Genomic DNA, 16747 nt, shown 5'->3' on the forward strand with positions numbered 1-16747 from the left:
CGAGCTCCCCACGCTCTCGCGCAGGTCAGCCTGGCAGCGCTCGCAGACAAGAACGCGGGCTAGAATCCAAAAACACCACGACGACAACGCCCCAGCGACTTCCGCACTTTTCCTTCAGCCCCATAACTGTACTTTCGCTAAAACCATGGGAGTCTAATATTTCCCTCTGGCACCTTTACAGTTGCTTTATTCCCCCCTCTTTATGGCTTTATTTGAAGATAAAGATTAAGTTGGAAAGGATCAAAGACAGGTGTGGCTATGGAAAAAGGGATCAGTTGAGCGGCGTGGCGAAAGTGCGGAGCGGAAGCACTCCGAGCGCCCTCCCCATCCCCAGCCGGAAGTTGTGGGACTGAATGGATCACGGAGCCGGCGGCTGTAGCTCTCCAGTCTTCATCTGACGCTTGGCGGCCGCTGAGCCACCAGGTTCATGTGGAGGCTCCCAGGCTCCCGCGCCGCGCTTCGTGGGGTCCGCACGGCGGTGGGGCGGCACACTCGGGCCGAGGCGGCGACTGAGACGGCGGCGGGAGCGATGGAGCGCGCTGTGGTGCGCTGTGTGCCTTCGGAACCGAAGCTAAGCCTGTCGTTCGCTCTGGCAGACGGCAGCCACAAGAACATGCAGCGCGACCAAAGCGAGCCGCTGGGTCGGGCCCTCAGCCGGATTGCTACCAACGCCCTCAAAGGCCACGCTAAGGCGGCCGCCGCCAAGAAGAGCAGGAAGAACCGGCCAAATGCAAGTGGCGGGGCCTGTGCGGGGCCTGTGCCGGAGCCGGCTGCGGCCTGCGAGCCCGTCGTGAAGCTGTACTACCGGGAGGAGGCAGTGGCTGAAGACGTGCTCAACGTGGACGCCTGGCAGGACGGCGCGGTGCTGCAGATCGGCGATGTCAAGTACAAGGTGGAGCGCAACCCGCCCGCCTTCACCGAGCTGCAGTTGCCACGCTACATCATGGCCGGCTTCCCGGTGTGCCCCAAGCTCAGCCTCGAATTTGGGGATCCCGCCAACTCGCTCTTCCGATGGTACAAGGAAGCCAAACCCGGAGCGGCGGAGCCTGAGGGCGGGAGCCCCTCGTCATTGTCTCCCTCTTCACCCTTTCCTAGTTGGACAGAGACGGGTGTGAACGAACGCGTCTACACGCCGTCCAATGCAGACATCGGGCTGCGACTCAAGCTTCATTGCACCCCAGGCAATGGGCAGCGCTTCGGGCCAAGTCGGGAGTTGGAAAGTGTGTGTCCGGTGGAGGCTGGGCCCGGTACTTGTACCTTTGACCAGCGGCATCTCTACACCAAGAAGGTGACGGACGATTCTCTCATTCGCACTGTGTCTTACAACCTCCTGGCCGACACGTACGCCCAGACTGAGTTTTCGAGGAGTGTCCTCTACCCGTACTGTGCCCCTTATGCCCTCGAGCTCGACTACCGCCAGAACCTCATCCAGAAGGAGCTCACGGGCTACAACGCTGACCTCATCTGTTTGCAAGAGGTAGATCGCAACGTGTTTACCGACAGCTTGGTGCCGGCACTCGAGGCCTTTGGGCTGGAGGGCGTGTTTAGAATCAAGCAGCACGAAGGCCTGGCTACTTTCTACCGAAAGACCAAATTCACTCTCCTTAGCCAGCATGACATTTCTTTCCACGAAGCCCTGGAGTCGGACCGACTTCACAAAGAACTGCTGGAGAAACTAGTTTTGTACCCGTCTGCGCAGGAGAGGGTGCTCCAGAGATCTTCTGTCCTCCAGGTAAAGTAGCTCCACCATTCTCTTTACATACACATCGATTTTTAGGGGCGTGGCAGGTTTTTTCAGATTTTACTGAAAGGTGTTCGCTCTTTTATCTTCAGCACAAAGGTTAGCTTTCATTCATTCATTGAGCAGATATTTATTGAGCACCTTTACTGTGCCACAACAAGCTGCAGGTTGCCTTGAACAGATTAACGGACTTTCATAGTGCTTACACTCTTAATGGGAGAGCTCAATACGCTCAATACAAGAACATAGTAATAGCTAATATTTTCTCACTTCTTGCCAAGCATTGTTCTGACATATTTTAAAACTTGAAACAAGGGCGCCTGGGTGGCTCAGTCGGTTGAGCGTCAGACTTCGGCTCAGGTCATGATCTCACAGTTCATGAGTTCGAGCCCCACATCAGGCTCTGTGCTGACAGCTCAGGGCCTGGAGCCTGCTTCGGATTCTGTGTCTCCCCCTCTCTCTGCTCCTCCCCTGCTCACACTCTGTCTCTCTTTCAAAAATAAATAAAGATTAAAAAAAAATTTTTTTTAAACCTTGAAACAAAAAAATTGAAGTAAAAAAAAAAACACCACAAAGCTTTTAAAATTTAGGTGTCTGGTATGTTTAATTAAGTATTCCATAAATATTAATATTTTAATTTTGGCTCACAGTAATCCTGCCATTTCCATTTTACAGATGTTATTATAAATAGGGAAGTGGTCAAGTTTACTTATTCCAAGTTCACACAAAGTGAAGCCAGGATTCTTACCCAGTGAATTATATTCCATCATCACTGAGCAGAGTATTAAGCTGCCTTAGTTTTTAAAAAAACAATGTTATTTGTATATTTGTCCAGCGTTTTTAGCTAACTGGTTTTGTTCATAGTAAGATTTTAGAGTAGCTACTTTTTTTTTTTTTTTTTTTTTTTTGAGCATCCAGTGTGTTTCCTGAACTTCTGTAAGCTCATTTAGTTGGATCCATACAACAGTCCCCCTTGAGGTGGATATTGCCTTTTTTTAAACCAGTGACCAAGCTGGCTTAGGAAAAAAGTATCTCTCTTCAGGTCACACTGCTGTGAATGTTTAAGAGTGGGGATTCCATCTAGGTGGACCTGACTCCAGAGCCTGCCCTTATCCACTTAAAAACACTGTCTCTAACCTTAGTGTTATCCAAAATATGTCCTTTTCTTATTTCCTGTATATGTTGAACTGTTACTAAGACATGTTAGGCTGAATGAATCCTATTCATGTGTATTCTAAAACTTGTAGCAAAAGTTTAATTTAATTGCGATCATACTTCATTAGTCAGGGAAGGTTATGAAATGTCCGTTCATCATATATAGTCTTAGATTTAAAAAAAACATTCAGGAAATTGGCAGATAGCAACTGAACTCTTGGCACTTGGTTTATTTTAGGTTTCTGTTCTTCAGTCTACAAAGGACTCTTCTAAAAGGATATGTGTTGCTAATACCCATCTGTACTGGCATCCAAAAGGTAGGTTTTATTGGTTTTCACAAGTGACATAACATGGTAACTTAAACTCAGTAAGGCTGTTTTACACACGTACATCTTTTTTGTTTCTTTCAGTTTTATTGAGATGTAATTGTCATAACAGCATCATGCAGTTTAAAGTGTACAGCATAATGACACATATTGCAAAATGATTACATTCATCACCTCATATAGATCTGAAAAAAATACATTTTTTTTTCTTGTGATAAGAACTTTTAGGATATACTCTCTTAGCAACTTTTAAATATACCGAATAGTAATGTTAACTGTGGTCATCATGTTGTGCATTACATCTACAGTACTTACGTATCTTATAACTGAATGTTTCTTTTTTACATTTGGACCGCCTTCATCCAATTCCCCTTCAAATATATATCTTGAATGTCACCCAGATACTGTATGTAGTTTTGGGGCTTTTTTTTTTCTTTTAAAGGCAACTTTAAAAAATACTTACATTAATGTTTTTTATATTCATAGGTGGGTACATTCGTCTCATTCAAATGGCGGTAGCCTTGGCTCACATTAGACATGTCTCGTGTGATCTGTATCCTGGCATACCAGTTATATTTTGTGGAGACTTTAATAGTACCCCATCAACAGGAATGTATCATTTTGCTGTCAATGGCAGCATTCCAGAGGACCATGAAGACTGGGCTTCCAATGGGGAAGAGGAACGTTGCAACATGTCCCTCACCCATGTCTTCAAACTGAAAAGTGCTTGTGGTGAACCTGCTTACACAAATTATGTTGGTGGCTTTCATGGATGTCTGGATTACATTTTCATTGACTCAAATGCCCTAGAGGTTGAACAGGTGATTCCATTACCTAGTCATGAAGAAGTCACCACTCACCAGGCGTTACCTAGTGTTTCCCATCCCTCTGATCACATAGCACTTGTGTGTGATTTAAAATGGAAATAGATTTGTGTTTAATGGAATTTGAGTCTCTTTCGTAAGAAATTTAATATGAATCAGAGCTTATATGTAACCTTCAAAGAGGAAAACTACACAGACACCGAGGCAAAATGTTTTTATTCTGTGTTCCAGTGTCTTCATTACATGACTGTTCATAATTGCAGTTTCTCTACTTTTTTTTTTCCTAAGGTTGAAGGAAAAACAAATATATTTATGACTACCAGGAAGAACACTGAATTATGTACATTTTATAAGTACTTTTTTTTTAGCTAGGAATTAAGAATTTTGTAAAAAAAAAAAAAAAAAAAAAAAAAAAACAACCAAAAAACCATTTGAATGATCCTATAATTTTTCTATCATAACACATTTCAAATTGAATCATGTTTGTATAATTAGGGGAAAAATGCATATGGGTTAAGGTGAGAGGCCTAAGTCTGACATGAACGAACATTAGGGTCTACCTCTACCTCAATTTGGTTAACAATTTAATACAACTTCAGAGCTTTAACGAAAGATTAAAATGTGCCATCCACCAAATGTTATTGCTCCTCATCTTTCATTTTTCAACCAACATAAGATATTTTAATTCTCTTATTCGTAGGATTTTACTTTCTAGTGTATGGTACAAATGAACACATTTATATTATTCTAGCCAGCTCATTTGAACTTTTAGGATGCAAGCACAATTTAGTATTCAAAGTGAATAGCAACATAGTCAACTTGATCCCATTTTCTTTAATTATTCTTGCCCATGAAAAACGTTCATAAATCATCAAGGGTATTTGGCCATATGATATTAGAGAATACAGCATAATACATTACTTTATGAGAAACTGTCTACTGATATGGGGTTGACATTTTGGGAGAACCATTGAGCATTTCTATGCTGGAAGTATTTTTGAAATTGTTGGTCTTTATAAATAGGAGAAGGAGGAGTAGCGGATCTTTTGGGCATTTCTGAAATAAACTATTCTTTTTATAGATTTGAGCATTACATTTGAGTTATAGGAAAACACTGTATATAATTTATATGCTGTAAAAAAAAAAAAAAAGTTTAAATATGAAGCCAGACTTTTTAAAATTAGGAATTATTGTTTTACTAATTAGTTTCTAACCTAGAGTGGTAACTGGGCTCTTCTAACTCAGTTATCACCATACCTTATTTGTAATGCTTTAGCTGTTGCTTTTTGATGTTGAGGGTAACTGTAGTGTTATCTCCTACTTCTGCAATTAGTTTCTAGCTTAGACATGAAAAGCTCACCCACTTCAAGAAGAGTTCTGATTTTCCACAGTCATGAGAGTTTTTGTCTCAAATTCTTTAATCTCCAAACTCAAAACCATAAGAACTTTCCTCTTTTGATAAAGTAGGCTGTACTTCCATATTCTGCTCACTGTCCAATGTATTGTTAACTCTTAGTAAGTTTGAGAACAAGAATTTTACTTTGTTCAGATTGAACCTTGAAGTACTTAAAATACTGGAAAAGAAAAATTAAAGTGGCAGTTTCTTGGGATCTTATTTAAAAAAAGCTATAAATAAAAATTGATGCTACCGAATTGTGCCTTCCTAACTAACATTTTTGAGAGCATTTTAACATCAGTTTACAACTACATGAATATGTTAAAGCCAGAATCTGATTCTTTTGCAAAATACATCTTTTTTTTTTTTCCTTTTTAAAATGTGTTTTTGGTCTGCTTTCAAACATGTTGACAGGACCCTTAAAATAACTTGAAAAAAAGTTTCTAAGCAAAAAGTTGAGAAACACTTTGAAAGAAGAAATTAAGTTACATACTTATTCATGCTCATGAGAAAAACATTCGGATTCTGTATTAACAAACACCCTGGCTAACTAGATTGAACTCTAGTCAAAGGAACTAATCACTTATCAAAGATTCCACGTCCTGAGTCTTTTAATTTTATATTTACTGACTTAACAGTGTGATCTGATTATAGACAGGCATTTCAGAATAGGAGAAGGTAGATTATTATTGTGAAGTGCCATATACTCTGGTCAAATCTCCAGTATATAGATAATGTTAGTATGATTGGAGTCCAAAGTAGGGAACGCTAAGAAAATTGTATAAATAGGATACCAAAATTACCTTGTATTCATGAGTTAGAATAAAGTGTTATTCAGAAATGTTTATGTGCTTAAAGCCATGTTTGTGATTGAATTTTTCTATTACATTTGGATTTTTTAGTACATTTAATAAAGTATGGAAAGTCTAGCACCTCTATAGTGAACCCATTTTATGATGTCACAAGTTCTTGCTATAGGAATTAATATTCAAAAAATTTTATATTATTATAAATAAAATTATAGAACACTGTCCTCTTTTTTTTTTTTTTTTTTTTTTTTTTTTTTTTTTTTTTTTTTTTTTTTTTTCAACGTTTATTTATTTTTGGGACAGAGAGAGACAGAGCATGAACGGGGGAGGGGCAGAGAGAGAGGGAGACACAGAATCGGAAACAGGCTCCAGGCTCTGAGCCATCAGCCCAGAGCCTGACGTGGGGCTCGAACTCACAGACTGCGAGATCGTGACCTGGCTGAAGTCGGACGCTTAACCGACTGCGCCACCCAGGCGCCCCTAGAACACTGTCCTCTTAAGTGAACTGTTACACAGTTGTCACTATAGACACATGCACTGGTAGTTTATAATATGTTAGCAAAAAAATCATTTCTGGCTGTAAATGTGATGTTCTTTAAAATTCTCAATACCAAAATCAGTTGTTTCAAATTTCCAAGTATTTCACTGTGTGGTGACTTTTCTGAGAACTAAGGCCTCATATCAGAACGTGGTAGTTTTAGACTGGAGGTTTATCTGAGAAACAGTACAAAGGAGAAGGTTCAAAGAACACCACTGTAGGAAGATGTTCCTGGTGGAAGTTGACACCATTAGATCTCATATTCTCCAACTGTGAAATATAGTCAGAGGTTCCCTACAAACCTGGTTTGAGGGCAAACCAAAATCCATATTAATGAATGTTAAAGGTTTGCATTACTAGTTGATCATAAAATCCACAAGACAACACAATAGGGGAAATCTTTCCTCTAAAAAATTATAGCCAACACTAGTTTTCTAATCATAATTCAAAAACATTTCAATGTTTTGCTCAATCTAGAACTTATATCTAGACTTAATTTAGGGTAAGGAAATAATTTTAAGAGCTCATTTGGGTAATCAAATTCTGTGGTCCCACTTAATGAGAAAGTATGCTTTAGCATTGAAGGTACTAGAGCTGTATTGGGTGATTTTTTTTTTTTAGCACTAACTTGAGGATAAGTCTATATTTTGAGATGACAATACCAAAGCATGTTTTCTTTTTTTTTTTTCTTGATTTCTTTTTTTTTTAATATATATGAAATTTATTGACAAATTGGTTTCCATACAACACCCAGTGCTCATCCCAAAAGGTGCCCTCCTCAATACCCATCACCCACCCTCCCCTCCCTCCCACCCCCCATCAACCCTCAGTTTGTTCTCAGTTTTTAACAGTCTCTTATGCTTTGGCTCTCTCCCACTCTAACCTCTTTTTTTTTTTTTTCCCTTCCCCTCCCCCATGGGTTTCTGTTAAGTTTCTCAGGATCCACATAAGAGTGAAACCATATGGTATCTGTCTTTCTCTGTATGGCTTATTTCACTTAGCATTACACTCTCCAGTTCCATCCACGTTGCTACAAAAGGCCATATTTCATTTTTTCTCATTGCCACATAGTATTCCATTGTGTATATATACCACAATTTCTTTATCCATTCATCAGTTGATGGACATTTAGGCTCTTTCCATAATTTGGCTATTGTTGAGAGTGCTGCTATGAACATTGGGGTACAAGTGCCCCTATGCATCAGTACTCCTGTATCCCTTGGATAAATTCCTAGCAGTGCTATTGCTGGGTCATAGGGTAGGTCTATTTTTAATTTTCTGAGGAACCTCCACACTGCTTTCCAGAGCGGCTGCACCAATTTGCATTCCCACCAACAGTGCAAGAGGGTTCCCGTTTCTCCACATCCTCTCCAGCATCTATAGTCTCCTGATTTGTTCATTTTGGCCACTCTGACTGGCGTGAGGTGATACCTGAGTGTGGTTTTGATTTGTATTTCCCTGATAAGGAGCGACGCTGAACATCTTTTCATGTGCCTATTGGCCATCTGGATGTCTTCTTTAGAGAAGTGTCTATTCATGTTTTCTGCCCATTTCTTCACTGGGTTATTTGTTTTTCGGGTGTGGAGTTTGGTGAGCTCTTTATAGATTTTAGATACTAGCCCTTTGTCCGATATGTCATTTGCAAATATCTTTTCCCATTCCGTTGGTTGCCTTTTAGTTTTGTTGGTTGTTTCCCCAAAGCATGTTTTCAAGTGAAGTGAAATTCACATAAGATGAACCATTTTAAAAGTTATGATTCCACTGCATTTAGTACATTCACAGTGTTGTGCAGCCATTATCCCTAACTAGTTCCAAAACATTTTCATCACCCCAAAGGGAAACAGTGACCCATTAAGTAGTCACACCCCATTTCCTCCTCCCTTCCAGACACTGGCGACTACTAATCTGCTTTGTGCCTCAATTTCTCTGTTTTGGATATTTCATATAAATTGAATCATATATATATGACCTTCTGTGTCTGACTTTCCTTTATTTAGCTTAATGTTTTTTAAGATCTTCCATGTTTTCTATTATATATATTCTATTGTATGGTTATACTACATTTTGTTTATCCCAATGGATGTTTGGATTGTTTCCATCTTTTGGCTATTGTGAATAATGCTCCTATGAATATTCACGTACAAGTTTTTGTTTGAGCACCTATTTTCAATTCTTTTGGTTTGGTTATATACCTTTTGAGAAACTGCCAAAATGCTTTCCACAATAGCTACACCATTTTACGTTCCCACCAGTGATGTATATGAGAGTTCATTTCTCCACATTCTCACTGATATACGTGTTACTATAGTCATTCAAGTGGGTGTGAAGTGGTATTTCTACCAATGTATTTTTATCTTGTTTAGTTTAATTATGTCATTGCCCTCATGAACTAGAGTACTCACAATGGATTACCCAACCTCCTATATTTTTTTCCAGAGAGCTCATCTTCAGCAATTCCTACTCAATCTTCCAGCTTTTGTCAAGTTGCAAAGGTCAGTCCCATTGCTTCTTTGGGAGATAATTGGGAAGAAAAGCATAAAAAATACAGAAGTCCTGGAATGTAAATAAATTAGAATAAGCAGCCAAAGGGGAAAAAAAAAACGTCACTTAAAAAATGTAGATCTATGTTGGTGATTTCAGAGAATGAACTTACCAACATTGGCTTTTTTTTTTTTTTTTAATTTTAATGTTTATTTATTTTTGAGACAGAGAGACAGAGTGCGAGCAGGGTAGGGTCAGAGAGAGGGGGACACAGAATCTGAAACAGGCTTCAGGCTCTGAGCTGTCAGCACAGAGCCTGACGCAGGGCTTGAACCCACGAGCTGCAAGATCATGACCTAAGCTGAAGTCAGACAATCAATCGACTAAGCCACCCAGGCGCCCCTCCCACATTGGCTTTTATTTAAAAAAAATTTTTTTTTTTTTAACGTTTATTTTATTTTTGGGACAGAGAGAGACAGAGCATGAATGGGGGAGGGGCAGAGAGAGAGGGAGACACAGAATCGGAAACAGGCTCCAGGCTCCGAGCCATCAGCCCAGAGCCTGACGCGGGGCTCGAACTCACGGACCGCGAGATCGTGACCTGGCTGAAGTCGGACGCTTAACCGACTGCGCCACCCAGGCGCCCCCCACATTGGCTTTTAAATGGCTTAGCCATGCTCCACTATTACCTAACACTTTTTAAATCCCATTTTAGGTACAGAGTAGCAGATAACAAGAATGCCTGAAGACATATCCCTGAAAAACTGAGATGGCTATGGCTGAATATAACTCACCAAGTTACAATGCAGAACCATAAAAAAGACTAAACTCTGCTTATTAAAAAAAATTAGGTTTTGAAAAGAAACCTTAACAAGGTGAGCTTTAATAATACATTTTTTAAAACACTGAGTTAATATATTAAAAATTATAATATGGAACAAAATTATTTTGTAAGTTGGCCATCTTTACACTGTATTAAATAATATTGAAGTCAGATGCTAAAATTAACTTTACATATAAATGATAAACATATCTTTAAGTTGTAGACCTTAAAAATACTAAATCTTCTAGTTCATCTGGCTGATGCCATCCTCTATAACAAGCACCTACCAGCTGGATTTGTGGTTCCACAACAAAGTCTCAGCTGTTAAAATCCATGTTTATATTGTCAGTGTTAGGTTTTTCCTCATAATCTTCAATTTCCTAGAGAAACTTCATTGACAACAAACTATCATTCATCTCCATCTTCTGTCCATTTTGAGTTGATTGTATGTTAAAGGGTTTATGTGATGCAATCCATTTTGCCTAATAACTCACTCTACTGGTGTTAGGTTGTTGCTGATGTCCATCTTCGTGTATTGGAAGTATTCCTAGTTTGCATTTTGCATCTCATTATTGTTCTTGAAACTGAAAACAGTTCAGTAGGGAATTGGATAGGCTTCATGTGGAGTTCTCATATTGAACAATATACACACTTTTAATAGTATTACATATAATCTTTATTTCCCATGTGGAATAGTTTGGAGAAATGGTGTATCCAGGGATAAAAGCATTTAGAAATAAAGTTGGCCTTCCTCAAAAGCTGGATTAGGTATAGTGTTTTGAATATCTTAAACCAAAGAAAAATATTTCTGCTGAAGCTGTAAAGTTTTTAAGTACTCTAAATAATGGAATTATATTACCCTTTTCATCCTTTTATTACATACCTAAAACAATCTGGCTTTTTACAGCCTGGCTTATATCATTTTTCTTCATCCTGAATGAAAGAATCCCACAATAGTTCTTTCATCCAAAATTGATCTTTATTTTTCTCTTTAAGGGTTTTTGTCACTGCATATGAAATCAATTTTTTTTTTAATTTTTTAAGTTTATTTTGAGAGAGAGAGAAAGAGAATCCCAAGCAGGCTCTGCACCATCAGTACAGAGTCCAATGCAGGGCTCGAGCTCATGAACTGCAAGGTAATGACCTGAGCTGAAGTCAGATGCTTAATGGACTGAGCCACCCAGGTGCCCCCATGAAATCAATTGTTAAAGACTGGCATCAGAAACAAACTCCATACTCATTACCAGTCACTCCCTAACCCACCTTTCCCCTCAGGTCTTGGCAACTGCTTACCTATGGATTTACTCTATGGATTTGCCTCTTCTGGGCATTTCATATAAATGAAGTAATTACGTAGTCTTTTGTGACCAACTTATTTCACTTTGTATGTTTCTGAGGTTCTTCCATGTTGTAGTATGTATCAGTACTTCATTCCTTTTTATGATAATATTCCATTGTATGGACATAACCCATTTTATTTTATCCATTCATCAGTTGATGGACATTTGGATTACTTCCACCTTTTGGCTTCTATGGATAATGCTGTGTGTTTGTGTACAAGTTTTTAAGTGTGCATGTTTTCATTTCTCTTGGGCATATATCTAGAAGTGGAATTGTTGGATCATATGGAAAATACTTAACCTTTTGAGGAACTAGCAGACTTTTACCCAAAGTAGTTGCACAATTTTGCATTCCCACCAGCAACATATGGGGGTTCCAATTTCTCCACATCCTAACATCTGTTATCTTTTTGATTACAGCTATCCTAGTATGAAATGGCATTTTATTGATTTTATTGTGGTTTTGATTTGCATTTACCTGATGGCTAATAATGTTGACAATCTTTTTATGTGCTTACTGCCCATTTGTGTATCTTTGGAGCCCATTTTAAAAATCGTGTTGCCTTTTTGTTGGGCAACCCTTTCCCCCTTTTTATTTTTTTTTATTTTTTTTTCATGTTTATTCATTTTTTGATAGAGACAGAACGTGAGTGGGGGAAGGGCAGAGAGAGAGGGAGACACAGAATCCGAAGCACGCTCCAGGCTCTGAACTGACAGCACAGAGCCCACGCGGGGTTCGAACTCACGGACCGCGAGATCATGACCTGAGCTGAAGTAGACATTCAACCGACTGAGCCACCCAGGCACCCTAACCCTTCCCCCCTTTTTAAAAATCATCATTCCTCACTTCTTCAAAGGCTATGCAGGCCAAGGTCAACTTTGGCCAGTCTGCAAAATACATCACTGTTACTGGAATGGCATTGAACCCAGCCTAAGAAAAACCATGCCACCAAAGAATTGATTCGTTCCTGAGAGCCAGCTCCCTGTCTGCAGATGGCAGTGTCAAGCCCCCAAACACCAGCTGAAAACTTAGGTGCCCAATATAATTGGAAGCATACAATGAAAACAATGCAGAAATACCTGACAAGGTCGGGAAGACACCTGGCTCTACTGTTCTTTAAAACACAAAGGACATACATTGCAAGGCTCTGCTCACTAACTAGATACAGCTGCCTTAATTATTCCTTACCTGGGTCCACATTATTGCTTTTGCTATTGATTTCTCAGAATTTTTGTTGCTAGAATATAACCACTTAAACTTTTTATGTGGTTTGTGGAAATAGGGGATAAAGGGATATTTGCAAGTAAGAAACAAAAGCAGCCAACTAACCTTCCAGTAGTGGTAACCTGAATATAATGTCACGATGTATATGCTAGAAAAAAATGTATCATGATTTCACTCGTGGAATTTGAGAAACAGATGAACATAGGGGAAGGGGAGGAAAAATAAGATAAAAACAGGAAGGCAAACCATGAGACTCAAATACAGAGAACAGAGGGTTGATGGGGGGGGGAGCGTGACGGGCATTCAGGAGGGCACTTTTTGGGATGAGCACTGGGTGTCATATGTGAGAAATGATCAGTGTGTTCTACTGAAGCCACATGTTCTACATACTGTATATTAACTAACTTGAGAATAAAAAAAGAATATGCTGGGCTTAAACAATTCTCAGGAGTAAATTTTAGAACCAAATCTCTTAATCAAGCCCATATTTATTATATTAATGTTGCTTTTAAAGTATTTAGATTGCCTTAGTGAGGATACTAATTAAGAATGATTTCATTCCTGGGGCGCCTGGGTGGCGCAGTCGGTTAAGCCTCCGACTTCAGCCAGGTCACGATCTCGTGGTCCGTGAGTTCGACCCCCGCATCAGGCTCTGGGCTGATGGCTCAGAGCCTGGAGCCTGTTTCCGATTCTGTGTCTCCCTCTCTCTCTGCCCCTCCCCCGTTCATGCTCTGTCTCTCTCTGTCCCAAAAATAAATAAACGTTGAAAAAAAAAATTAAAAAAAAAAAAGAATGATTTCATTCCTAACATTTTCCTGCTAAAAATAACTAAGCTGGTAATATAAACAAATGTCATTTGGGTAGAGTTTTTGGGGTGCCAATACTACCCCAACACTAACTCTACTAATCCTTGGGAAAATGCTAGTAGTAGATTCCTTCTAGTCACCTTCTCAGAATTTAACCATCTGAACAGATAATCAGACTCTAGAACTGTTTCATTAATTTTCCCCTATACCAGACCTTCAGATAATGTACTTGCCGATATACCAACCATTTGCTCTTTCTTAATCTAAGTTCTCATAAATTCTACTGAAGTTGGTAGCTAATATTTACATTATTGAAACATCCAACATGCTGCCAGGAAGCATAAGCACTTGTTTCCAATGACAAGTCAGAAGTCACCTTCACCTCCATACCAAGAACGAGAACTTCCACATTTAAGGAAGTTTGATCCAGGACATCTGGTTTCTGGTCCAGCATGCATGTAAGAAGCTTGGGAGTTGCCACTCTTGTCCTATAGAGAAAACAAAAACTGAACAAACTGAAAAATCAGTAACTATTCTTAGATCTGAAATGTCACAGGGCAAACTGGTGCGCTGCTCGCCACCCCCCCCCCCCCCCCCCGCCAGCGCCCCGGTGATTGAAGCCCAGCGGGGGAATACAGGGAATCACAAACTGCAGGGACATCCAGGATGGTTTTGTTCTAACCCTGAAGAAATCCCGGGTAGGGACACTGGAACTGTAATTGAGGACTTGCTAGAGGCACAGTCCTGAAACAACTAAGTTAAAAGCTTCAGAGGCCCCCACAACTTAATGAGGTTTTTACCTCCTGGATTTCTACCAGCTTATCACAGAATATCAGAGAAAAATCTCATGCTTCTGGCAAAGGAAGGGGAAAAGAAACCATCTTCAAATATGCCAGAGCATCCTGTTTATAAGAAGTTCTGTTCTCAGAAAAAGTAACCAAAACCTCACTCACAGGGGTTTTATCAGAGACTAACTGACCTGGGGGTGTGGGGAGGGAAATGCCCAACTCCAGCCCACTTTACCATCCTACCCCACCTAAGGGGGAGAAAAAATAATTGAGAAGCACATGTGAAGTTCACAGTCCAGAGGCATAAGGCTCACTAGAAGACTGAGACCAAATCATAGGATTATAAAATGCTTCCCCTACTCCCACACCTTACCATGACATTACTGAAGGCCTAGTTAAAGCAGTTACTTTTACCCAGTACATCATGTCCAGTAATCAAAAAAAAAAAAAAAAAAAAGACAAGACATACTAAAAGGCAAAAAATGGGCGTTTGGCTGGCTCAATCAGTAGAGCATGTGACTTTTGATCAAAGGGTCATGAGTTCAAGACCCATGTTTGGCATAGAGCCAACTTAAATAAATAGGTAAATATTTAAATAAACACATACATACATACATACATAAATGGCAAAAGACCAGCTTGATGAGAGAGCAAGCATTAGAACCAGACTCAGATATGGCAGGGATGATAGAATTATCAGACTGGGAATTGAAAACAACTATACTATGTTAAGGGCTCTCATGGATAAAGACAACAGAAAAGAGCAGATGAGCAATGTTAGCAGAGATGAATTCTAATAAAAGCAGTAAGAAATGCTAGAGAATAAAAAAAAATAACAAATGAAGAATGCAATGCCTTTGATGGACTAATTAATATACTGGACATGGCTAAGGAAAGAATCTGAGTGTGAGGACATTGCAAAAGAAACCTCCCAAACTGAAAAGCAAGGGGGGGGGGGGGGGGGGGGAGGAAACTGTGGAGCAGGTGACAAAAACCAAAACAGAAAAACATCCAAGAACTGTTGGACAACAAAAGGTGTAACATAAACATAATGGGAATAACAGAGAAACAGAAATATTTGAAACAATAAGGACTGAGAATTTCCTCAACTCAATGGCAGACACCAAACCACATACATATCCAGAAAACTCGGATATCCAACACCAAGCAGGATAAATGCCCCAAATCCTCCATCTATGTGTATAATTTCCGAACTACAGAAAATCAAAGATGAAAAAAACAGAAAGAAACCAAAGGGGAAAAAAACACCTTACCTATAAAGTAGTAAAGGTAAGAATTACATCTGACTTCTCAGAAACCATGCAAGAAGAGTGGAGTATTTAAAACGTTGAGAGAGGAGCGACTGGGTGGCTCAGTCAGTTGAGCATCTGACCACTTGGTTTCAGAGCCCAGAGCCTCTTGGGATTCTGTCTCCATCTCTCTGCCCCTCCCCCGCTCACACTCTCATTCTCTCAAAAATAAACATTAAAAAAATAAATGAAGTCTGACCCCAGGGCTGACTCCTTGGCTCAGGTGGTAAAGCATGTGACTCAATCTTGGGATCATGAGTTCAAGCCCCACATTGGGTATAAAGATTTAAAAATAGGATCCTTAAAAAAAAGTCTGACCCCAATAAATTATCTGAAAGTGGTTATTATTACTATATGAGGTAATTCTGTACATATGCTAAAGAATTGGAAGCCTCAGTGAATGAGACATGAATGCTCTGGAAAACTGAAGTAAACATTTCACTTGTATTTTCGATAGAGAATATATATGGTAAAGGGGGAAAATTCATGTAAACAGAAACATGTTAACAAAATACCAAGATGTTACATCACAGGAAAGCAACTCAATAAGTTAGACAAAGGACAATGGGTGATATTCTGCCCTCCACCCTCACCAAAAGCTTATTGGTCAGAGGGACAGAAAACAGATAATGGTTCCATCCTCAACTCCAACGCTGCTGCTTATCAGCCTTTAAGAGAACCACAATTCTTCTTCAGTTTTCCTATTAACATACTTAACAATTACTTGACAGAATATTTTTTACTCTAGGGATATAATCAACTGTTCTGTATAATAGGGGAGGTCACAGAGACCTCTTATTGATTGACCAACACTAAGTTTAACATTAGTGTGAACATTAAGCATTGAATCTTGATGGTGTCAAGTATTTCCTAAGAGTACAGAGCATGTCAGTAAGTTGGGACAGTGATAGTGACTTTTTAAGTTAACATCATATGCAAAGAATGTTAAACACAGGGAAAGGCATTATGGGGGTTATTTCTTAACTTATACTTTTTTCCCAAAGAATTGACTTAACCTCTATTTGTGGGTGGTGGTGGGGAGGAACTTTTCAATGTGACTTAAAAAACTACCACCACTGGGACTGAAGAAAAAGCAGTAACTTCTTAGGGTAAAAAACAAGTCACGTTACCAAGTTAATGTTTTCTTAAAAAAAAAAAAAAAAGGCAATCTTGCAAATCTAGCCC

General features: G+C 39.5%; 1 protein-coding gene across 2 annotated transcripts; it reads left to right on the forward strand.

Annotated features, from left to right (window-relative positions):
* The first annotated feature begins 364 nt into the window (after positions 1–364).
* Positions 365–9402, forward strand: PDE12 (phosphodiesterase 12). Of its 2 annotated transcripts, none has more exons than XM_030307084.1 (3): positions 365–1732; positions 3135–3213; positions 9226–9402. In XM_030307084.1, exons 1-3 carry the CDS (start codon positions 428–430, stop codon positions 9351–9353), a joined length of 1512 nt encoding a protein of 503 aa, XP_030162944.1. In that variant the 5' UTR covers positions 365–427; the 3' UTR covers positions 9354–9402. The 2 variants fall into 2 exon arrangements, with proteins under 2 accessions (XP_030162944.1, XP_030162942.1); XM_030307082.1 differs by lacking the exon at positions 9226–9402 and adding an exon at positions 3709–6480.
* Positions 9403–16747: the final 7345 nt, after the last annotated feature.

Source organism: Lynx canadensis, chromosome A2 (genome assembly GCF_007474595.2).
Source record: "Lynx canadensis isolate LIC74 chromosome A2, mLynCan4.pri.v2, whole genome shotgun sequence".
Lineage (NCBI taxonomy): Eukaryota > Metazoa > Chordata > Mammalia > Carnivora > Felidae > Lynx > Lynx canadensis.

Bases quoted from the DNA above. Each gene is read 5' to 3' on its own strand.
- PDE12 (XM_030307082.1), top strand. From the start codon at position 428: ATGTGGAGGCTCCCAGGCTCCCGCGCCGCGCTTCGTGGGGTCCGCACG. The intron at 1,733-3,134 runs GTAAAGTAGCTC...GGTTTATTTTAG, and splicing joins AGAGATCTTCTGTCCTCCAG to GTTTCTGTTCTTCAGTCTAC. The intron at 3,214-3,708 runs GTAGGTTTTATT...TTATATTCATAG, and splicing joins TCTGTACTGGCATCCAAAAG to GTGGGTACATTCGTCTCATT.